The 24057-nt window shown below is 43.7% G+C and overlaps 1 protein-coding gene across 11 annotated transcripts in view; it reads left to right on the top strand.

Annotated features, from left to right (window-relative positions):
- The window catches only part of Mast4 (microtubule associated serine/threonine kinase family member 4), a 591291-nt gene that overhangs the window by 508095 nt on the left and 59139 nt on the right, over positions 1-24057 (top strand). For 8 of the 11 annotated variants that reach the window (XM_037209461.1, XM_028884811.2, XM_028884812.2 and 5 more), the window contains 6 exons: positions 5509-5578; positions 10467-10475; positions 11861-11939; positions 17951-18108; positions 20025-20100; positions 22071-22280. In XM_037209461.1, the coding sequence (XP_037065356.1) occupies positions 5509-5578; positions 10467-10475; positions 11861-11939; positions 17951-18108; positions 20025-20100; positions 22071-22280 (602 nt within the window). The remainder of the gene's footprint in view (positions 1-5508; positions 5579-10466; positions 10476-11860; positions 11940-17950; positions 18109-20024; positions 20101-22070; positions 22281-24057) is intronic. The other 3 variants (XM_028884813.1, XM_028884820.1, XM_028884825.1) reach the window with 1 other exon arrangement.

The following is a 24057-nucleotide window of genomic DNA, read 5'->3' on the forward strand; positions in this document are numbered from 1 at the left end:
GCAGGGGCCTGCCCTGTGGTCAGTAGAACCACTGAGACTCCATTGGAGAGAAGTGATTTTTTTTTTTTTTTTCCCAGCAAGTATTGGTTGCAGGTGCTTCTTGATTCGTGGTGGGAGCTCGTGTCCACTTCCCACTCTCAGTGCTGGGACCCTGTCTGGCCTGTACCAGTACCAGCCTTGTGCACGCTGCCACAGTCTTTTTGAATTTGTATGTGCATCAGTTACGTCTGGAAGAAACTCTTTGCTTAGAGTTACCTATCGCCTCTGGCTTTTAAAATCTCTCCCCGTTCTTTCCCACATAGATCCCTGAGCCTTGAGGGGAGGGATTTGATGGAGTCATCCCATTGAGGTCCGAGCGCTCCAAAGTCTCTCAGTCTCTGCACATTGTCTAATTGTAGGTCTCGTGTTAGTTCCCATCTCGTGCAAGAAGAAGCTTCTGATGGTGACTGAGGCGTTGATCCGCGGTCAGATGTGAAACAAGCCATTCTTGATTGTTCCCTTCCCAGCTCTACTGAATCCCACTTTGCAACAAAACCCACTGGTTTTCTTGCCAGTACCGCCCCCCCCCCAAGATCTGCAGCCCTGCATCCAAACTATTGTCTTTCTTTTATCTATCCTAGCAGCTTCCTGACAGATATCCCTGCTCTTGCCCCAGCCTGCTTGCAGCTCATTGGCCACAGAACAGCTAGAAACATCTTCATCATATCCTTCCCTTCTGTGAAGTAGAAGATGAATAAATGTTTTTTGCCTGACTTCGTCAAGCAGTGGGCAGAGGTTCTGGCTATGTTGGGCTTAGGCAGAGAAAGCCCACGTTATAAGAAAATCTTAACACATTGTGAGTAATCGGCTCTTGACTTGAACACCCAAGTACACTGGTGTCCTTTATTCACTGGCCTGCAGTGAGCACCGTACAGTTTTTGCCAGGGGCACCACCACTGTCAGCTAATCAAAGAGAGTCCTTGGTTATTTAGGGCCTAAACAGCTGCCCGGGTTTAATTAATATCCCACAATTATATCTGGAGAAGAGCCAATTTCAGAGACAGGTGTCTAAGTGACAGGAAGATCTCTGACTTTCCTTCACACGTCACCTGTTAAGTCCAGTGGGATCCACTCAAAGTTCGCTGGCAACTTGAACTGTGATTTCCCACGCCTTATTCTGTTGGAGGTTCCTGTATAAATCTTACCAATGCCCACCATGCTGGCATTTGTCTTGCAAGGAGGTTCTAGATTTGGTTCTGTGCAATCTGTCCTTAAGGTTGTGAAGAAGTGGCCATGTGTTGCGGAGGACCCTTGAAGCCTTTGGAAAACACCACACTGATTGTTATGGCGCGAAACGTCACAGCTCATTTAAGGGGATCATCAAGTAATGAGAATTGAGGATTCAAAATGGGGGGTTTACTCTTTGATCCACCAGGAGTTTCAAATGGCAGTGGTCATTAATTCTTGGATTCCCTCTGTTCATATAGAAAATTGAGGCATCAGAAACTGTCATTTTGTGAACGGATGGCTATTAAAAGCACATTAATAATCTATAGTGGGTAAAGCATATGCCTTTTAAAAAGATTTGCAGCTTGCTTCTCTGTGGCGAAGACGCAGGACTTCTCCAGCCTAATTACAAAGCAATCAAACAATTTAATTAATCTGGAAATCGCTTTCTTCACAATAACTGCCTCTAAAATGAGGCTCCCTGTGTAGAGCCGTTAGGTAAAGCATGGCTCCGACACACTGCACGCATCCTAGCTGTGCCTCTCTGCCTTTGGGGGATCTTGGTGTTAATTACCTACCCAATGCCTGGCCACTGCTAAGGCTTCCTTCATCCGGTCAGAGCATCAGCGGGGATACTGGCAGTCCGTAAAGTGTCCGAGCACTCAAACATCCAAGAGCCGGCAAATCCCCGGAGCAGCAGGATGTGAGTTACAAGCGAGGACTGCACATATGGGCAGAGAATTAACTGGCACCAGTGTCTGTTCGAGAGTCTCTCAGGTATTGCTTTGCAGATGGGTGGATGAATTCGGAGAGCCGTGCTGCGAGGAGTGAAGGTCATGTGTAGGACTCCAGTTTCAATCCATCCTGCTCTCTCTTCACAGCCAGCGCCACCCACGTGTTCATCGGAGAGGACTTCCTAGAGCATAGATGGCGTGAATTCTAACCCGTCTACCCCAGATCTGCAGCATCGTGGGCACTGTCTAACAAAATAGTATTGCTAAATCTTGGGAGACCAAAAAGAAGTCTGTTTTTATTTCAAATAAAAATAAAACCTTTCACGATTGCCTTCTATAACTCTAATATGCTAATCTTATCATTTCTCCCCAAGGAAAATTGAAATTTTGTTCAGTACAGGACATATACATCTATTCAGTGCTTATTTCCTTTTTCCTATGTTAGTGCCAGAACTGCACCTACCTCTCAAGATTCTCTATTAGTGAGTTATTCTGCCATGTCATCCCACTGATCTATCCACAGTGGCGACATCAGTCACTTTCTGTATTCTCTCTTTTTCCGGGCTTGTTTTTAACACAGCACCAATCACTCTTAATTGGCCCGCAGAAATTCTTTCTCTTGACCTGGTCTAGCTCTGTCTCCCTTGGTCCATCCAAGCATCTCTAAAGCCTCCCACTACCCAATACCAATAAATATAGTTCAAAGGGCATTGGCTGTACCTCTCTGTATTTTCTCCACCTAGAGAGCTTGTCTCTGGGACTGCTTTAATGTGTCCAGCGTTTCTGACTGAGTTGTTTCTGGTTCTCTGAAGTGCCCATCTGCTGTCTTCCCTGAAGCTTGCTGAACTGCCCTGCACTCGAGTCCCTGTCCTTCTCTGGTATCTTATGGCACTTTATAGAACTTCAGTGATAGTACAGTTGCAGCAGCAGCCCATGGAGGGTTCTACACAACCCTCAATCCCCCCCCCCCGCCGCCCCAGCAAACCTCAACCCCCCCCCCCCTGCCCCAGCAAACCTCGTCAGTGTTGTCAGACGTGGATGGATTCTGCGTACAGTGGGGGTAAAACATTACACCACTCACTGATGCTCCTGTTGCCTTGGTTTGTTGAAGTTTCACTCTGTGATGCTCACACATTGACAAAAATGCCTGGCAACTCTACTCCGAACAGTCTAGTTCCTAAGCGACCCATGACTTCTGTGAATGTTACTACATACATTTCAGTTCAGCTTTTCAGCCCACACTTAAGAGAGTAGATCTGCAGAATTAGGAAGATATGCAGATGGCCCTTGAGGTTGAAGATAAAAAGAACCCAGGCTCTGGGTTTATGGCAGTGAAAGGTGAGAAAGAAAATGAAATTTCAGTCGTACCTGGAAAGGCAGCCTTGGATGCGAGGCCACGCCTAGGGCTGGTTAGTGGAAGCTTTGGTATTGGCAGCTTTGATTTCTTTTAAGGGCAGTCTTACTCAGCCCTCTGTGTCTGTCTGTCTGTCTCTGTTTGTCCTCAAGCTGGAAGATCACCGTGTGCTAGAAAATGTTTTATAAAATGGTACCTGGCTTCCTAGGGGGTCAGTCATTTTAAGTTCCTTCCTCAGATCTTCCCCTTCCCCGTTTTGTAAAAATGGGCTCTTGGTTTTCGCTCACCACGTTTGGACCCCCAGCTTTAGTGTTTTCTCCCCACCGAGAAGACAGGCCGGGGATCGGGCCAGATTCCCTTGGTCTGATTTTATTCTTGTGAATGAGTCAGGAAGAACTGTTGTCAGAATGTCTCGGCTTCAAGTAAGCAATTGTTTTTGTTGCAACTAATAATTTACTGGTAGTTTGTTCTCCATGGTGTACAAGCAACATGAATATAGTCCCCAAACTTCAAAAAAAAGCAGAGAAGAATAACCCCCATACAATGATTCCAAGCATTAGATTATCCCCCTTAGGAAGCAAGGGCTTTTAGCCATCTTGAAGTTATTGAGCTCTTTTGCAGAATGCGGAGAGTGGTACACAAGCTAAATTAGGAGTGGGAACATGAATGCTGTTGAGAGAAATCAAAATAAGTTCATTTGCTGTGTAGATAAACAGACAAAATGAATCCTGGATTACTGGACAGCAAAAGCAAAATCCATTCCTCCAGGGGCCCCCGGGAACAGCAGATGCAAAGACATGATAAATTTCCCCGTGGCAGGGGAACCGCTCCTTGCTTGGCTCTCTATAAAGAAACGGCTTCTCAGCGCTTCCCCGTTGAATGGCTTTGACTGTGCTGTCATAAAGTTAATAGCATCTGTTGAAGACAACACGATAAAATTTGCAACCTTAAGTTAATTGAAAAATTTCAGTGGAGATGTAGCCAGTCAAAGGAGTCCTCAAGGTAACACTAAACCTGCCTCCTTGAGGTGTTCCGCTGTTCTTTTAGCACACTAATAACAAATTGTTTACCTTTTCAGCTGGGTGTGACTTGGAAGTGGAAGTCGGTATTCCTTACAGCTGGCTACAGTGGTCACTCATCACTGAGGAGCCAGTGATGTGGCCTTGGCTTTGCTTTTGGGAGGATGAAGGGCGTCTCTCCCTGATCTATTTTTCCACTTTTCAGGAAACCATAGAGCTACTTTGCAGGCTTTTCTCACCTCCTTACAGAAACCAGCTCCATTCCCAAGTGGTCCTCAGACAATGCTGGGCATCTAATTAAACATGCAGGGGGGAGCAGCATGGTCTGGAGTGTCCTGAACTTGCCCCCGCCAGCTGCCTGCCAAGCTTTGTCAATGATCAGCAGCAGGTTGAGCCGGCTAATGGAGAAAGTAACAAGCCCCAGGGGTGCTGCCCTCCTTCCGGTGAGCAATCAGTGCTCTTCTCAGGCTGTGGGGGACTGGAGAGACCAGCGCTGCCATCTCCTTGTGGCCAGGGCTTTTAGTGTCCGCCTGGCCAGTCACATTCCAGCTGCTTAGAGACACAAAGATTCTGAAGAATATATTGACAAGGGGTAATCCTGCCAGGTTCTTCCAGCAATGCTAAAATAGAGTCTGGGACATTTTAGACAGAGGTCCAGATGGCTGGATTCTCCCTCCTATTTTATGACTAGTTTTGACACATCTATCATTTAAATGTATCCTTTGGAATCCAAGCCCTTTATTTTCAAGACTTTTTTTTTCCATTCTGAGGCTGCCTCCCCCAAATAAAAAGCACCTCTAATAAAAGCATGAGCTCACCATCCAAGTGTTAGCATCTGAAGGCACAATACAAAACATATATGCACTCATTATTCTACAGACTGAAATGCTTAGGTTATTAAAGATTTGGAGGGCTGGGGGTTGGTGATAGTGCTGAATGGATGTATTCGTATGTCTTGCCCACTTGGAAAGCTGTACTGGAACTCAGTGCCGTCCCACCCCCACCCCCATCCCCACCCCCACCCCATCCCACCTCTCCTGCTTCCCAGATCCCTGCTGGAGGCAAAGCTAAAACATTATTAGAGGAAATGACATTTTGTGGAACTGTAAAGAAGCTGATTACTGAGAAGATTTTGGATGTGGATAATGGTACAAAAACAAAATGAGGTTGTTCATTTCTCCTTTTCTCTCCACAGGAAATAGCCCTCAAGACAGTCCAAGGAATTTCTCCCCCAGTGCCTCAGCCCATTTCTCATTTGCACGGAGGTAAGGCCTGCGCATGAGTGGGGCAATGAAGTGGTTCCCAGGGAATCCCATTTCTACCCTCTCCCCCCAACACTCGTCCCCTCGACTCTCCCAGAGTTCTGTCTTGGGGGATCCTTTTCATTCTCACATAAAACCTTCTCCAACCAAAGGACCTTGTTAGATAGAGCATACCTGCTTTAACAGTTGTCTTGAAGACTTCTGCTGTGTGTTGCAGTTGGAGGGTACCTCTTGGTCCTTTGCTAAATGTGAGCCCCAGTGAAGATGTGGAGATGCTTCTCTGTGTTTTCTTCCATCTGGAGAGCATGCCTTTTACACGATTCAGCCTTAACAGATTTTTACTGAAATTCTTGAGTTGTTGCTATACAGGCTCTATTTATCTATGTCACGGTACAAACTTTTGTTGTTATCATATGTTGTACGTTTTGTAAAAATGAGACTCTGGTTACAAGATATGAATTTGGGAGCATTCACCAGCAATTAAATTAAGTGACAGATCTTAGATAAAGCAATGCTTGGATCGTTAGGAGGTTTTCTGTGTTCTTTTCTCTTTTTGGGGGGTGGGGGTGGGTGGGCTAAGACAGGGTTTCTCTGTGTAGCCCTGGCTATCCTGGAACTTGCTCTGTAGACCAGCCTGGCCTCGAACTCAGAGATCCACCTGCCTCTGCTTCCTGAGTGCTGCTGGGATTAAAGGTGTGCCCCACCATGCCCAGCACTCTTCTCCCATTAATATTGGACTTGTCCTGGAGGAGGTGGGAATGGAGGGTAGGCTGGGGGTAAGGGGAGGGGGTGGGAGGGGGAGAATAGAGGAACCCATGGCTGATATGTAGAACTGAATGGTATTGTAAAATAATATATATATATATATATATATATATATATATATATATATATATATAAAATAAAATTACAAAAAAATATTGCATTTAGAATTCGGCAGCAAATATTCAAGAGCTATGCCTCTGCTCTTGGGAAACTGAGTCAAGAGGAAGTGTTCTTACTTAGAAGTATCTAAAAAACAAGCTTTCCGAGACTGGTCCCCCTGCTGCGGCCTCAGGCATCTCTTCTGGATTCCAAAGCAGTGTTTCTCTCAGTCAGACATCCTATCTTCACTTTCCCTTCACCCCCTCACATGTGTGTCTTGCCTCCTCCACACAGGAAAGAGAATGCAAAATGCCCCTTCAGGTCTCCAAATATTCAGAATAAATTTAGTTTATGGTCTGGGTGTCCCATCTATTTGTATGAATTTCTCAGAGACTTAATTATACCCTAAAGTGAATTTAAATAGTATTTACATTATTACATATCATATAGGTATATCTTTTAAAATACATTTGTTCTTCCACACATTACTAATGAGCAGTGTGCACACTCGTCAGCATGTGATACATTTTATATTCTGAAATCCTAAGAAGAAGATTTTTCCGAACTCTCTATTATAATTAAGATTCCAGTAGTGTTTTCAGAATTCTATATGATTAAGATTCTACTCCAGGTCCCAACCCAAGAAGAAATGTTTGTTCTTTCATTACCATAGTCATTTCCCATCATGCTCAAGGCCTCTGTGAACCCCACAGTGGGGAGGGTACAAGAATGATTAAGACACCAACCATCTCAAGGAGCTTGCTGGGACCCACACCTGGATCTTCTTTAAGATCCAACTTTTTTTGTTTTTAATTAAGATTTTCTTTTACCTATTATACTACAAGAGAAATGCAAAAGCTAACTGGCCCTCAAAAGTCTATCTGCCCAGTGAGTATTAATTCCTGATGGTTCCCTCTTCCAAGTGGGGAAGAACGCTATGAAGTCAATAAACAAGTGCCCTCTGTACTCTAAAATGGAGGGTGGGTGCATTCAATTACCCCGAGCAATAAGTAAATGCAAATCTCATTGCAGTGTGTATTAAAACATGACAGAAGCCACGGTCTCTTAATCCTGCCAGATTTATAAAAATGAAGAGCATCTAATAATTAAGTGGGAGACCGAAGGACAGATGAATCTGGCTTCTGTGCTATAAAAAAAAAATGCACACACACACCCGAAGCATGTTAATTTTTGACAAATGCACCATAAACCGTGACAGGAGATTACCACTGGAGACCTCCAGTTCGTGTCGCATGATCTACCAGCTGGGACTCCTTCCACACTCTTCAAAAAGTATTAATTTCGATTAGGATATGAGTGATCGTTGTCTTACACTTTTATTCAGGTAAATAGAGCCTGTGTTCATCACGAGAATTCAGACCTAACATCTGCCCACTCCTGCTGTTTGGAGACAGTTTTCACTCAGGAGATGTAGACCTTCTGCCTGGGGTCTCTACTGCCTCCCACTGGCTGGGTGTCACCCAACCTTTAAGAAGTAATGCTGGTTTGAGATTCTCACTTTCATTGCTTTATAATTTAGCCCAATAGAGGATATGTGGCCCTGTCTTTGAAATCATTCTGGGGTGAAGACACAAAGGGTAGGCTTACTAATCTTCTCTGACTTTACTGGTTCAACCTTCTTCCTGTTACAGCCCTGGTAACATAATAGTTCAATTACAGACTGTAAAGTATGATGGCACACACTGTTGCTTTAGAATACAGAGCCAAGAGCAAACCTATCAAGGCAGTTTTTAATATGAAAGAGAAAAATAATCATCACAGTATTGCGTTTTATTTGGAAAGAGGAAATATTACACACACACACACATACACACACACACACACACCTGTTTTGTCCAAGACAGGGTGTCTCCGTGTATCTCTGATTGCCCTAGAACTGGCTCTGTAGCCCAGGCTGGCCTTGAACTCACAGAGATCCGCCTGCCTCTGCCTCCCGAGTGCTGGGATTGAAAGTCTGTGCCACCACCACCTGGCTCATACTGTTAATAATAGTATATGTAAAACCTAATCTGAAAATCCAAGATCCAAAATATTCCAAAATCTGTTTCTCTCACTCTTTCTTTCTCTTTATATCTCTGCCTCTGTCTTTGTCTCTGTCTGTCTGTCTGTCTGTCTGTCTCTCTCTCTCTCTCTCTCTCTCTCTCTCTCTCTCTCTCTCTCTCTCTCTCTGTGTGTGTGTGTGTGTTGTGTATACGTGTTCACTTACAAGTGTGCCACAGCATGTGTGGCTTCTAGGGATCATACTTAGGTGTTCAGGTTTGCATGGCAAGTGCTTCTACTTACTAAGCCATCTCATTGGTCTCTGGATCTGAAACTTACTGAGAAACTTGTTGAAATGTTCTGAGTAGCAATGGGATGCTCAGAAAAGCCTCAGGGTTAGGATTAAGGATGTCCACCCAATTTGGAAATATCTTCAAAGAAAAAAATAAAAAATTCTAAACCTAAAATGCTTCTGGTCCAAAGAACCATGGAGGAGGGATTCTCAGTCCATAGAATCTAGGGCCTGTCTAGCTGTGGATTGCCTAACATTCTTGTTAAATGTAAGATAGAGGTAATAATGTCATCCATTTGCCAGAAGCTGGGGCATTGGCACATTATAAATTGCCTTTGCTTTCACTGGCAATGTGGTTCCCTTCAGTCGGTGTCTTCATAGTCTCCTAGTTGCCCAGTTCTTATTTACCTGAATAAATCTCAGAACATATTTCTACAAGCAAATTACTAGAAAAAGTTTGCCTCTGACTTCAGGTCTTCAGACCCTTGAAGACCAGTGACTCACTAGGGTGACCTCCCGTTAGTCTTAGAATTCTCTCTGGAGCATATTTTAGTTGGTGATTGTCGAGTTTAATTTGACCCAACATTATCTAGACTAGTGTATTGCCCCAGATGACTATAATTACTAAGCATATTAACATGTTTTCTCTTCACACAGTTAAATTGTCAGGCTGGCATCCGAGCGCTCCACTCTTTCTTTATTAGCACTACCTGAATCTAAATGTTTTGGGAGTTGACCCCTCACCACCACACACACACCAGTCTCTTGTGTCCTGTGTTCTCATCAGATGTTTTCCTCTCTTCTTTCACTTGATGTAACACTGAGATTTCCACCCACTACAAAAAGATTCTTTTCAAAAGAGCCTTGTTGATTTGGGAAGATGAGGATGTTGTCTTTGGATGTTGCTTTATGGGGAGCTACCGAGCAGAAAAGACAGCATTGTTAGTCAGGTCTGAATTGTGCCTGTGTGATAGCTTCCTTGGAAAGGGGGCACTTTCTCAGTACTGCATAGAGCATATATAGTAACTTCTGGTGTGCGGTTGTCATGGCAATGTAAAATGCAATGGTCCTTTTGCTCCATTTGAGTAAACAGACACAGGCAACTTGGGGGAACTTTATGAGACATGAATTATTTCTGGTCCGTGGCAGTACCAAGAACTGAGCACATTCTTGTTTAAACATCTTCCTAGTTGTGTGTTTTCTGGACTAAGCAAATGTAATTTATGCTTCAGAACTAATAAGAACATGTCTCCTCTTGGAACTGCTCATCCATCTGAAATATGTCTGTGGATACCTGAGGGAAAGGGGAGTTAATGAATCACAAAACAAAACTATGGTGGGGGAATTTTGTCCCTCATTCTTTCCAGAGACTAGTTTCTGATAATTGCTATTAAATGGACTGAATAATTCTTTTAAAATCATATCCTTTTCTCTTCTAAATTAAAAGTGGTTAAAATATAAAATCCAGGCATTGCTTTTTAAAGATTTTAATAGGTAGCTGAATATAAGATCTGCCTATGTCCCATTTAACTGGTGGTTGTACCTTTTATGTACATACTATAATTATTTTCTTCAGGAATATTAAACATTTTCATTTGTATAAAAGTATTCTTAAATAAATACTTGTTTTAATCTCCCCAGTTCCCTTTCTCCGGTATTATTTATAAACATCTCATTTTGCTTCTTCTTCTTTTTTAAATACTTGTTTCAATTGTACTCCAATCATGGCCACAGAAATGACAGGTAAACTTCACTGAAATCTTAGTATTGTAGTCACTCTGTGATGTGTTCGCTCGACCGCCATCTTGTTTCTGTGGACCATTTGCATTTACTGGAGGTAGCATCCATGGTAGCCTATAAGACCTTCTGTTGACTCTGAGGCTACGGTGGCAGTTTTCCATTTCAGCATCTAATTGAGGTTTCTCAAATTCAAGTCTGATGCTATGGAATTCCCTGACTTCAACTTCCTGTGAATGTGTCTGTGTCAGACTTTGTCTGCTGTTGTCTTTCGCTTGGTAAATCAACAAAATTGTGAATTACAGAACATCTCTATATGATCCTGTGTCTAAGAATGGAGTAGTGCTGCTTTTTAATAAAATGATTTTCCTTGTTTGCCCCTTGGAAAATTTGCATGTATTTGTTTTTCCGATAGTTTATGATGCAGTATGATCTTACTTGAAATTTTGAATGAAGTTCTAGAATAACAGAAATCCCTGAAAATTTGCCCCTTACCCTACCAGCAGTATTGCCACGAAGAACTACTCCATCAATTCATTTTCGCCCCCTGTGGTGACCCTGACTCATACCTACAGTCCAGCTCAAAAAGCCACCATGTAGTCACCATTAGAGGAGGAGAACCATTCTCTTTAAGGAGCCTGAGAGTTTGGTCTCTGAGAGTGGAGCAGGAGACTTTGCTCTTAGGGTTAGTTTCCATTAGGAGTAGAGAATTTTTCCTCCTGCCCTTCGGGTGACTTGCCAGAGTCTGCGACATGCTCAGACACTCTGCAGGTGGCCTTTGCTCCCACACTTTATGAAGCCAGGACATGTCAGAAAGCCGTAAGTTTCTAAAACCTGAGCCTCAAGCTTTCTGACTGTAAAGTTATTTGCCACTTGAAAGTGGGAAGTAACCAGGAGCCCAGGGCTCTCTCCACCCCTGTTTACCAGAAGGAAAGCTATACCCTTAGAAGTAAGAGGTGGCAAGTCTGAGCCTGCCCCAGGGTCTTGCACCCTGATGGAGTCCAGGCGCTTATGAAGATGATTGGCCGATGGCCCTCATAGAACATGTTCCCTCCCCTGTTTCTGCTTGCATTGCATTGAATCTGCTGAGTGTGACCACTGTAATTATCCCTGGTATTCATTTTGTCAAAGTGTATTAGTGAGAGATCAATACTATGGATCCACCCATTCACTTTCTACTTGTTTGGGTGTATTGATTCCATTTAAATAAAAAGGCAACCTGCTGTACAATGTTTGTTTACCCTAACCCTGGCCAAGCATCCCCACATCCTCCTAGACTGTGTTCATGTCATTTGTTTGATTAAAGATACCCTAGTTCCCCAGGGTTCTCTGGGGCTCTCTGGTATCAGTAACTCCACAGTGTGCCTCACTGAACTCTCTTTGTCCTACAGGACGGACGGGCGCCGCTGGTCTCTGGCTTCTCTCCCCTCCTCAGGCTATGGGACAAATACACCAAGCTCCACGGTCTCTGTAAGTGCCTGGTTTTTTCTTTTCATCTCCAAACCACAGAACTGATCTGCAGTCTGTGTTTTTCTCCGAGTGTTTCACATTCCTACCTCTCTATATAAGCTGTGTGTCAAGTGATGGGCTAACACATGTGAACAGCTTCCCAACTATGGGGCATACATTGCTCAAGGCCCAGGATGACAAGTTTGGAGGGGAGTGAGAGCCTTCATTTTAATGCCATTTGGTGTAGTTTGGGGAAAACAACACAATCTGGTTGTATTGCTTTCATCCCATGCCACTTGTGTTCGTGCTGAAGATGCCATTACACTTAGCTAGACTTGATCTTCTTGTGTGTGCTTCAGATGGAAGCTTGTTTTGTTTTCTCTGTCCTTCACAGGATGTCCCCCCACCCTCCCCCACACAAAGTCATCCATTTGTCAGTGCCCTAGCAACTTTTAAAAAGGCAGGTAAAGAACTTAGCAAACCCATGGAAAAGGGTAGAGAAATAGGAGACTCTCGCCTGAAACAATAACATTTCAAACCCAGGCCTTGCAATTACTGGATACTGTTCAGTAGATGAGATACAAGCATTTCTAGCTTGAGTTAAGAGAGTGTCTGTAACTGCAGGGCCTTGGGAACCAGGTGGTCATTTAGAAAGGCCCAGGAGGTCACACAGAAGTCAATGAATGCCTAATAAGGTGTTCTAAACGCCCTGTATCCACCAGCTCAAACTGTGGACCTGCATCTATAGAAGCATTTCTGATTCAGTTCCTGCCTCATTTTGTCAAAATCCCCCGTTTATTGTTTAGGAACTCCACCCACAGCATTGTGCTAGGGACGCAGCCGCTGACTAATGCTCAAATTATAAGAAACTAAAACTCACTAGATGAACTAACGAGTGTCGTCCCCCCCCCCCCATTTGTGTTTCCAGGAGCCCGAGTGTAGCGTGGGATTTTTGGGGCACCTCTAAAACCAAATTGTTAACATCTGTTGTGCTCACTGTACGTCTCTTTAGAGTAGTACACTGCAGATAGGTCATTTATTTTCCTGTCTTCTTTCTCACTTTGTTGTGCTAGGTGAGTTTCCTGTCCATTTGGATCATTTTTTTAGCACACCCCTAACAGTTCTGAGTAGCATCCGTGGCACTCCAGCTTTAGATCAGTAAAATCCTGGGTGTTATCAGTGGATAAAATTGTTACTAAGTACCAGTGAGGTTTGACTTGACTATTACGGCAGCAGCCATCACTGGCTATTTCAGATGTGAAAATGTGGGACCATACTGCAAAAATGCATGATGAAACCGACTCCACAAGAGCAATTTCAGACGTTTTAAGTGCTGTCTCTCTCTAGACCCTTGGGTGCCTTTAATTATAACCAGGCCACGGGTAAACAGAGTGCTGATTCTTTGCTCTATGACTTCCTTATCCACACTCCCATTAAGTTTGAGCTTTTATTAAATTATAATCACTTAATAATAAAAGCTAAACTTCATGGTTTTTGACTGTAGGTTCCTTTATTTTCAACCTTATCGCCTTGCATTGCCCTCAGTCAGTGTTAATGACAGTTCAGGTGACAGATCTCTCTTCTGCACGAAACATGGGAGAGTACAAGATGCACCTTCTCTTTCTAATAATCGCATATCATTTTCTTAAAGTGAATGAGGAAAGGGTGAGAGTACATTGAATCAGACCATTGGATCTAAATAATTTTTTAATGATGTTTTTATAAGTGTTATAAAAATAGGCACTGGTCTGGCTCCCTAAAGCGTTTGGGCTCATTGCATGCTGGCAATAGAGTCTGGGATATTTATTGCTGCTGTTTTTTTTCCCTCATTTTATGGATCAGAAATCTAAAGCAGAGAAAATATTTGAGGGGCTGTTTTCCCATCCCTTTATTTTATCCATGCAAATATAGCAAGTGGTCTAGACCCTAATGTCATGGTTCTTTTTAGGCCATGTGAGTGGCATTTCTTTAGCTTTGTGGGTGAGCTACATGAAGACTAATGTTTCTAAAGTTAACATGTCTAAAAGAAACCCTGAGACCATTTTTACACACACACACACACACACACACGCACGCACGCACGCACGCACGCACACACACACACACACACACACCATTTCTAATAGCTTTCTCGCATTTATGATTTATGCATTGATTGAGGTGGTATGCAATTATAGGTCTCAAATTCCCATTTCTTCCCTTCAAAATGAAATTTTAGTTTCCATAATTTCTCTTTTTGCCAAAAGCAGGGACTGTTGGGTCTGGACTGTGCACACTGCTGCGTAGGTCAGCCAGCTCTTCTCTTTGTTCATTTATAGAGTGGACAATGGGAAGCTGCAAAGCTTCTGTTTAAGTTTCTGTCCTTGTCCTTCAAATATCAGGCACAGTTGTGTCGCCCAGCAACCCAAGAGTTTCTGCTTTCCTACTCCTAATCTGAATCACTTGTAAAATTCTCATTAACTATTATTAGTCATTTAGCCAATCAAAAATGTCCTTTCTTTTTTCCTGGTTTTTCGAGACAGGGTTTCTCTGTGTAGTTTTGCACCTTTCCTGGAACTCACTCTATAGCCCAGGCAGGCCTCGAACTCACAGAGATCCGCCTGCCTCTGCCTCCCGAGTGCGGGGATTAAAGGCGTGCGCCACCACTGCCTGGCTCTAAAATGTCCTTTTTAAAAAAGAAAAAAAAATATTGGTTATATAAGATAAAGCTAGAAGCCTTTTCAAACACAATTTAAAAGTTCACAAATAATTGTGGTGTTAGCTCCAGACCCACTTATGTTGGAATATAAATGTTATTATATCTTTTGGCTATTATAGAGACTTCAAAATTGCCAAGTGTTAAAAATGTTATGTTCCAAAATTGGACAGATTGTGTCATATACAGTTAGTCTGTTCTCACAAAGAACATTTAGTATTACCAGTCCTTTTAGTGTGAAATTTTGCAGTGAGAATTAGTTTGTGGAACTTCTGTAAGGTAATATTCACATCATAATTTTTAATTTTGAAATAAGCAATATGGAATTGCAGTATTGGGGAGATATTCCTCCACATATTTCTCACCAGATAAATTATTTTCCAATGAGGGAAGGAATGGAAATAAGAATTTAAATATCCATAAATATGAGGTATGGCTGTTAAATCATATTACTTTTAATAATAACACGTAGGAATTTATGCATGCATATAAGGACTATCCTTTGCAACATGGTTCTCTTGAGAGATGAGATGTTTGAATGATATCATTATGTAGAAAATGTTTTTGAAGTCTAATTGCTTGGAAAAGGAGCAGCAGTTTTTAGTAAATCTTCATTCTGTGAGAGTGGATTTGATTTATGGTGTGGTCAAAAGTCATATGCAAGCTAGTTAGATAATGAGACATACTACCCCCACACTCGGAGGAGTATATTGGAAAACTCCCATATTGTCTCGAAATTCTTCTAAAATGCTGATCCAAGGAGGCTTTGCTCAACAGAGGTGTCTTTGCAGTAAGCACATGAGAGCCAGATGTGGTGCTGCTCATCTGTAGTTCTAACTGCTTCCGAAGCTGAGGCAGGAGGATCACTCGAAACCAGGGAAGCCAGCCTAGGTGGCACAGCAAGAAACTGCCTGAGGGCTGGAGAGATGGCTCTGCTCTCCCAGAGGTTCTGAGTTCAATTCCTAGCAACCACATGGTGGCTCACAACCATCTGTAGTGAGATCTGGCGCCCTCTTCTGGCCTGCAGGCAGAACACAGTACACATAGTAAAAAAAAATAAATCTAAAAAAACTGCCTGAAACACACACACACACACACACACACACACACACGCACGCACGCACGCACGCACGCACGCACGCACGCACACACGCACACACGCTCACATGCAGAGAAGTGAGTCTGCAGGGATGGCCCTTGTTCCTGAGGATCCCACTAGTACCCTCGCAACTCCTCCAAGGCCCCTTCTCTGAGGTTTTTGGTATAAGTCCCATGCAGGTACCATCCCTCATCTCGCATGAGAAACCCTGTGCCTGCTGCATTTGAAAATCAACCTTCACTTTTAGAAAGACAGTATGATCGCTGTCCCATACACAGTAGTAGCCCGTCAGCCACAGAAGCAGCAAGTCATAATCCAGGATATTAGTATTTCCATAGCAACCCAAGTCAACGTTCACACTAAGTGGACTGAGTAGTCTACATAATCCTCTCTCAGCTCAGACTTTGCCACCCAAAGTGATGACTGTAAACATATATATAAAATGAGTTTGTAGACAGAAATAAGTATGGATGTGGATTTACCTGTGAAGAGACAGATAAGGGGGGTGCGTGTGTGTATGTGTGTTTTTGTTGGGTTTGTGCTTTTCCTGTGCTAGGGATCAGGTCTGGGGCCTGGAGTAAGTGAAGTAAGTATTCTACCATTGAGCTGTGTCCTCAGCTCTCTGTATACATTTCTCCCGTTTTTCTTCTTGTTAATTTGTCTTTGCCGTTACCACCTCTTCTTCTCTCCTGCTCAATGTTTAGGATTCTTTGCCAGATTTTCTGAATCGATTTAGTTCATGTGTTTTATTTCCTTTTTTCATAGTGGAAGTATTTTAGGAGTGCCTGTTTACCCCAATATAGCTTTGGTTTATCTCATAATTCTTTCTAGTGTTCTCATTTTTATGGTTTATAAAATAATCTCATTACATTATAAAAATCCCTTGTCTATCTTACTGTGTACTTAGCAAGGCGTTTTATAATTTCAAGGTGTAGGGATATTTCCAGCTCTGGTCATTAATTTCTAAGGCCACTGCATTATAGTGCTTGGGTATTCACGAAGGCTATTCTCTTGTAAAGACAGTTTTTTATTTTTGTTTCTGTGTTTGTTTTTAAACTCGGCTTGAACTGACATTTTCAAATGCCTAGTATCTTTCAAACAAAAAAAAAAAAAAAGTGCTTATTCTAGCTGTGTTTTCCCTGTATCCAAAAATTCTCAACCTCTTTTATTAGCATTGATTTATGGAGTTTACCACTCCCTAAGACCCAAAGCCAACAGTTCCTTCCTTGCACAGTTTCCGAAGTCAGGTTGTTTAAAAATCACTTGTGCCGGGCGGTGGTGGCACACGCCTTTAACCCCAGCACTTGGGAGGCAGCGCCAGGTGGATCTCTGTGAGTTCAAGGCCAGCCTGGGCTACAGAGTGAGTTCCAGGAAAGGCGCAAAGCTACACAGAGAAACCCTGTCTCGAAAAACCATAAATACATACATAAATAAATAGATAAATAAATAAATAAATAAATAAATAAATAAATAAATAAAGTAAAAATCACTTGTTTTTAGCTGCTTGCCTTCTTTAGCCCATTCCAGATGTGGAGGGATGGTTTTTTTTTTAAGGAGTAAATCTGCAGCAAGGGGTAAAGCTTCAGGACTGCCTAGGCTGTTCAGTAGAGAAGGGACATTTTCACCCCCATAACCACCCACCCCCAAAATCAGTAAAGAAAAGAAATACTCCAGATCCAAATAAAAAATAAAATAAATGAAAAAGTGGCGTCACTCCGAATAACGTCCACTTCTCTGTCCCTCCCTCCAGTTCTCTGTCCTTCTCTTGTGCTCATAGCACACCCCGGGGGGGCATTTGCATCAAAGAACAGCATGCATTTGTTGAGGGGGCTTTCATTCCCTTATTTATGGTCTCACAGCATATAATCATGTTATTGACTTACAAATCGGAGTGTTGGCTGGGAACAGCAGCGGGAGTCTGAAGAGCAAGAACTAATCCATCATGGCCATCTCACTCCAGGGTTTGCCTTCTTCCCTAGGCTTTTGCTGGCTCTTGTCCATCTCACAGGTTTGGTTTTTTTACCCAGAAAGGAAACTGTCGTTGGAAAGCTGCAGGCAGATAGGGGACATCTAGAAGGCATGTTGGACTCTCAAAGAGAAGTCACTTGGTGCCTCCAGGTTATAGTTGCTCTCATGGAACCACCGCAAAATGGTAGCATTGCCCAATGTCGACGCTCCGACTCATCTCCAGAATTTTGTCTGGAGGTAGTCTCCTAACTTGACTTTGATTTCTTTCAGTCATCCTGTTCCTCCCAGGAGAAGCTGCACCAGTTACCATACCAGCCAACACCAGATGAACTACACTTCCTGTCCAAACATTTTTGCACCACCGAAAGCATCGCCACTGAGAACCGCTGCAGGAACACGCCCATGCGGCCCCGCTCCCGAAGTCTCAGGTGGGTAGACCTGGCCCAAACTGGTATTTACTGGACTTGTTTGTTTTTAACCATTTCTCCAATTTGTATGTGTGTTCACTGATTTGTGAATTGTCACAAATACAAGTGTGATATTCCATCGATAGGTGACATTAATTACCATAAAAAGGCATTATATTTCTTTCAAGTTTTCACAATCTGCTAATTGCTGCAAAAGCCTTAGGTACTATCTATTAAAAAAAAAATGTCTAGCCATGGAAAGTTTAAGGTCAACTAATGTTGGTGCAAAGAGCAGTGCGTATTATCATCTGAAGTGGGAGAAGTTTGTTGAAAAGGGAGGAGAGAATAGACGGAAAGATATTTTCTCCAGATTCTATATTATAAAACCCATCTTAGTCTTATTATTCTGTATTCCCATCTAAGTCTTACTTTCTCCAGGATGATGAACACATTCTTAGGACGTGGTGGTTTCTGAGTTTTGTGCTTGTCAAATGCAGTCCTCTGAGTATTGAGTAGGGCTGGTTTCTTGCCTTTCTTTGAACTGTAAGTTTCACAGTTATGTCTCCAGGTGGTAGTATCTCCAACCAGGAGGCCTGTTCAGAATATTTATGAAAGTGCTGTGGGAATTCTCACTGGTGGAATGAAAACAGGGAAGCAGGCCTGGGCAGAAGGAGAAGTCACAGTATGGTACAGACCCATCAGCTTCAGCCCACCTTGGGCTGGGATCCCTGTCGACAAAGTGGCCCTCCATTTGTACCCTTGCTCCAGCTTTCCAGTCATTGGCCTTGTTATAGCAGCATCCTGGGAGGCCCTGTCACCCTGGGGCGTTCCTTCCTACAGCTGAGGCTATCCTGGGAGAGAGAGCCTTCTGCTGATGGCACACCCAGCACCTGGGCAGCAGGTCTTTCTTAGAAGATGGAATCAGGCATTGGGTCTCCTTGTCAACAACACGAAATCTTGATGGGCCAGAATTGATATATGTTAATCTGTCAAAGTTTTATTGTTTTAAAAAAAATTAGCTTGCTAGGTACTTAGTTCAGCATGGAGGTTTACTAAGAAGGGGTTTCCCTCTGTATCTTACCTCTTCATATAGTATCATAAACTAGTACCAAAGTAACCCACACTGGATAATGGCGGGATATGTGAAATTATTTTGAGATCTAGAATAAACAAAACAAAACAAAATTTTGCCATTGTATCTAGAGTCACCATAGTTTATTGCAGGGGTTTCACTTTTAATTTTCTTGAAGCAGTGCCCAGGGCATCTAGCCTAATCTATATCTATCCAAGAATATAGGTGCCCCCAAACTGTGCCACCCTCTTGCCAGAAAGGACACAAAGCGGCAAACCTACAGAAGAACACAACAGTTGTGTTTCTTCTTGCACGTAATGCCTATCTGAGCATCCCAACTAAATATTTGTTAGAGTAGAAAATGGATTTCACCACAACACCTGTGCCATGGAAGCCTCTCCGCCTCTCTGGTTGTCTGTGGCAGAGCGCAGGTGTATGATAGACGTGTGAAATTGCACTGTTAAATGGGTCTCGGATGTTGTCATTAGTAGCCACCCCATTTTGTTTGATACTTTGCTTGGCACTTCATTGACTAGTAGCCACAACTACACAAGCCCATGCCATGGGTATGACACAACCCCACTGCAAGGCCATCTTCTGACTGAGTACCATGGCTGTGATTCTTCTGTGACATTGCACTCCTGAGCCTATCTCTGAATCCTATTCATTGGGTCTGTGTGTTTTCAGGGATGTATGTATATGTGTGTGCTAATGGCTGATCTTGTAATTTATTATCTGAGACGGCTACTCTTCACATGAGGGTTGCATAGTACTTTCCGATACAACTGACTGTTTTTATAAATAAAAGGCTTGTGTTCATCTCATGCTGTGGCAGGTTTAAAAGGGTAATTTGCTTTGCTTGCAGCCCTGGACGTTCCCCCGCCTGCTGTGACCATGAAATAATTATGATGAACCATGTCTACAAAGAAAGGTTCCCAAAGGTAAATGGATGGAATTGAAGATGCCTGGCATCTCAGTGATCCGGCCACATAGGCTTAGCCTCTGTAAGGTGGTTTTTGTTATACAAGTGAGGATCCAGCCCAGGAATGACTGGAACTAAACAGCACCACAGCCTCCTTAGAGAAAGAGAAAACAATAAACAAATGTGACTCCAACACCTGCTGAGAACACAGCACTCTGTGTGGTGAATGTTGCCAGTGTGTACCTACAGCAGGGGCCCTGGCCGGTGCAGGAAGAGGCTCTGCCTTCAGAGGCCCTACATCCTTTCCACTCTTTGGACTCATGTTCCTCATCTACTTCGAGATGGTTTTTCTCCCAGAAGCCACGGCTCGCTGTGTCCTGAACACTGTTTTCCTTTTTAAACTTCCTTTCCTTTCCCCATCTCCCATGCTAAACCTGTTACCATGGAAGTAGAGATACGTTGGCGTGCTCTATGGCTCAACTGGTAAAAGGAATTATAGAGTTAAGCCAGAGTGCAGGGTGCGGGGCCTTGTAGCCGGGCCCCTTGGTTACCAGTAGCACTTGTCTGAGGGACCCCTTCACTCACCTCAGTCCCATGCCTTCTCACCCACGTGGTTCTGCGTAACAGGGCAGAGGCCACCTCGCCACAGCCTTCCGACCATCACCTCTGCTTTTGTTGCCGGAAGCATGAGAACAAAGGGAGATCTGAGGGTTCATAAACAAGGAGCAGAGTACTTATTATTTATAATGAACCTAACATTGATGGCATCGATTAGCACTCTTTTGCCTATTCATCACATGCCGCTTGCCCACCAGGAAAGCAGATATTGACTCTGCCTGGTTAATGAGGTTCAATGTTGAGAGGGGAGCAGGGGGAAGAGGGAACCTCCCTGCCTATGTAGCTCTTATAAACCAGGAATATTGATTAGCCAGTAGGCAATCACAGGGAAGAAAATGACGGTTGGCAAGGAAATTGTAGATCTGTTTTGTAAGGGGTATCCCCTTGGCCATGCGCAAAGGGTACAGTGTTCGCAGTTAGGGAGAAAGTTGCTATGTGTATACTTCTGGCACACTGAAACCTTGCCAAGAAAACAAACTTTTGGCTCATACTGAGGCGCTCTGGCATAATCCTGAGTTTTGAATAACAACTAAAGAAATACTTCATGTTTTTGATAACCCATCTGAAGGAGTCTATGAGCCTAGCCCTCCACAAACACCCTTAGAGTTATTTCAAGTTTACATGGATGGCTTACGTTCAATGAGACATCAGAAAAGGGCCAGAAAGACACCTTTTCATTTGATACCTCACATGTTTATAATCTGCATTCTACACAGTGGATGGTATCTCTCACTTCTCCATCTCCCCTTCTCTTTATTTTCTAGAGCAGGGTTAGCTCGTCCTAGTGGAAGGCACAGGAGTTTTCTTTATCGCTCCCCCCCCACCCCCCCACCCCCCCACCCCCCCACCCCCCCACCCCCACCCCCCCACCCCCGGTGTACACACTTTCCTGTAATGTCATTGTCCTCGCCAGAGTGCTGCATTTGTCAGTGGTTGACGAGGTTCAGAGAGGCAGCATAAATACCAACAGCCAACATTTACACTCATGCTTGGTGTTGTTCTGAACACCACCATTGAGCTCAAACAACATCAGTGAGCTCAAACTAACACATAATGACATGTGTGCACTGTGATCATATCATGCCGAAGTGAAGGTTCTTTTTTCATGGTGTGTATGTGTGTGTTGTGGTTAGAAATTGGGTACAGGGCCGCATTCATGCTAGCCAAGTGCTGTACCAGTGAGCTATACCTCAGCCCCCAAATAAGGCTTCTATCAAATGTAGTTCTCCGGATTCTATTTAAGGACTCACAGAGGTCTGGGACATGAAAGAGTGCTCTCGGCATGGTCCACGCGTGTCGCCTTGTGTTACACCTGTGTGTGTGTGTGTGTGTGTGTGTGTGTGTGTGTGTGTGTGTGTCTCCTCCCAACAGGCTACGGCTCAGATGGAAGAACGTCTAAGGGAAATCATCACCAGCTACTCCCCCGACAACGTGCTCCCCTTGGCCGATGGAGTGCTTAGCTTCACTCACCATCAGATCATCGAGCTGGCTCGTGACTGTCTAGATAAATCCCGCCAGGGTCTCATCACATCGAGATACTTTCTTGAGTTACAACACAAGTTAGACAAGTTGCTACAGGAGGTAAGAACAAGGTGCCGTGCATGTGGTTTTCCTTCTCATTCGGTTTGCATTTCTCTTGGCAAAATATTTTCTCGTGAAACCATTTGCTTCTAAGTAATTAGCTAAATGATGGAGTTCCCATTCCATGAAAGTGTGCAGGGTGGGAAGGGGGAGGGGGACACACACACGCACACACACACATACACACGGAAACACACACACACACACACACACACACGCACACGCACACGGGCGCGCACACACACAGGCACACACATGGGCACACAGACGGGCACACACAGCAGTTGTGCAAGCAAACCTAAACTGATTGCTACTTGTTATGAGTTGGTTCTGGCCATTATGTGTAGTAATAGAAAGTTAATGTAATCACCTTTATAGGGACCTTGGGACCCAACTATCTATGACTCTAGGATAAGTGGATTGTGAAGGATTTTTAAGCAGTGACTCCCCCACCCCCACCCCAACTTTACCTATAAAATTATAAATTGCCTGAGTGTATGTATGCTACTTGATGGAGCTATCTAATTTTAGTATCTAGAAAAGCTAAATGGAAAATTGCTGGCTTGTACTAGGCTGTGTGTCCTATTAATTAACCTGCTTGTGGTATTGGATAGTAAATGGCAACTTCTATTTTCCTGAGTATCGGTTCTTCTTCTAACAAAATATCCAATTTCCAAAATGACAGATAAACACAGGATCCCATCTGCCTAACACTCTCATGCCTGGCTCCTGATAACACCTAGGACGGGAAGGGAATGTGTATGGTAGAATAGAATTAGCGTCTGATACAGCTCTTCTGACTGAAATTGATTGGCCGCGGCCTACACGGGAAACCTATTTAACCTATATGTGGATTTATAATATTTATGTGTCTCATAGGGCATAAATTATATCCGTGTAAATATAATCATGGTGGGTTTTTTTTCCCCCCTCTGAATGAATATATAAGTAATCCGCCTGAACTGGAGGAAAATACTAACATCCTACTTTGGAGAAATCCATCTGTCCTTTCCCCTCCATGACTGAGTTCTGGCAGGATAAGAAGGTGCCTCTCTGGCTGGCAGCTGCCCTCTCCCTTCCCTTTCTCATCCAAGCCTCCCGACAGCACTTTCTCCGTGGTTCCTATTTCTCACACATCACTAGTAAAGGGGTGCTCCTTAGATTGTTAGGGAGGGTGAACGGACAGCTTGTGGGTTTGGTGGTTACTAATTTACCGTTTGACATAGCCCACCAGTTCTGCTACCAATTAGAGTGAAAAGGAACGTGCATGGCAATGGCCATGCTGGGAGAACTTGCTGAGGCTTCCTTGTACTGAGCCCGCCAGGCACCGAGGCACTGATACGCAGTGCGTGGACCGGCCCTTGTTCATGGACCGGCCCTTGTTCATGGACTGTACTTCATCTGGAACACAAGGACTCTGCAAGGCCATGCATTTTTTTTTTTTCATACCTACAATGGTATACAACATGTAGAGGTTCCCAATTTTTTTGTCCCGTGAGTGGCTTCTGAACATCTCCCGGGATACTCCCTGATGTCCTGCCGATGGAGTCCGTTTTCAGTTTCCTGGAGCAGGCTCATTTTACTGCAGGGCCTACATTCCTCTGTGTCTATCCCTTACCTGTGTGACTTCGATCTTTGTCCCTCTCCGTCCATTTCTTCCAAGGATTTCCTTTCCTGCTCGCGTTTTTCTGTGAGTGAGTTTTCTCCAATCTCATTGTGTTCCTCTGCTTCTCTTCCCACTGCTGGTGATCTTGTTGTTGGTCTCGAAGGGCAGTCC

The sequence above is a fragment of the Peromyscus leucopus genome, chromosome 11, assembly GCF_004664715.2.
Source record: "Peromyscus leucopus breed LL Stock chromosome 11, UCI_PerLeu_2.1, whole genome shotgun sequence".
NCBI lineage: Eukaryota > Metazoa > Chordata > Mammalia > Rodentia > Cricetidae > Peromyscus > Peromyscus leucopus.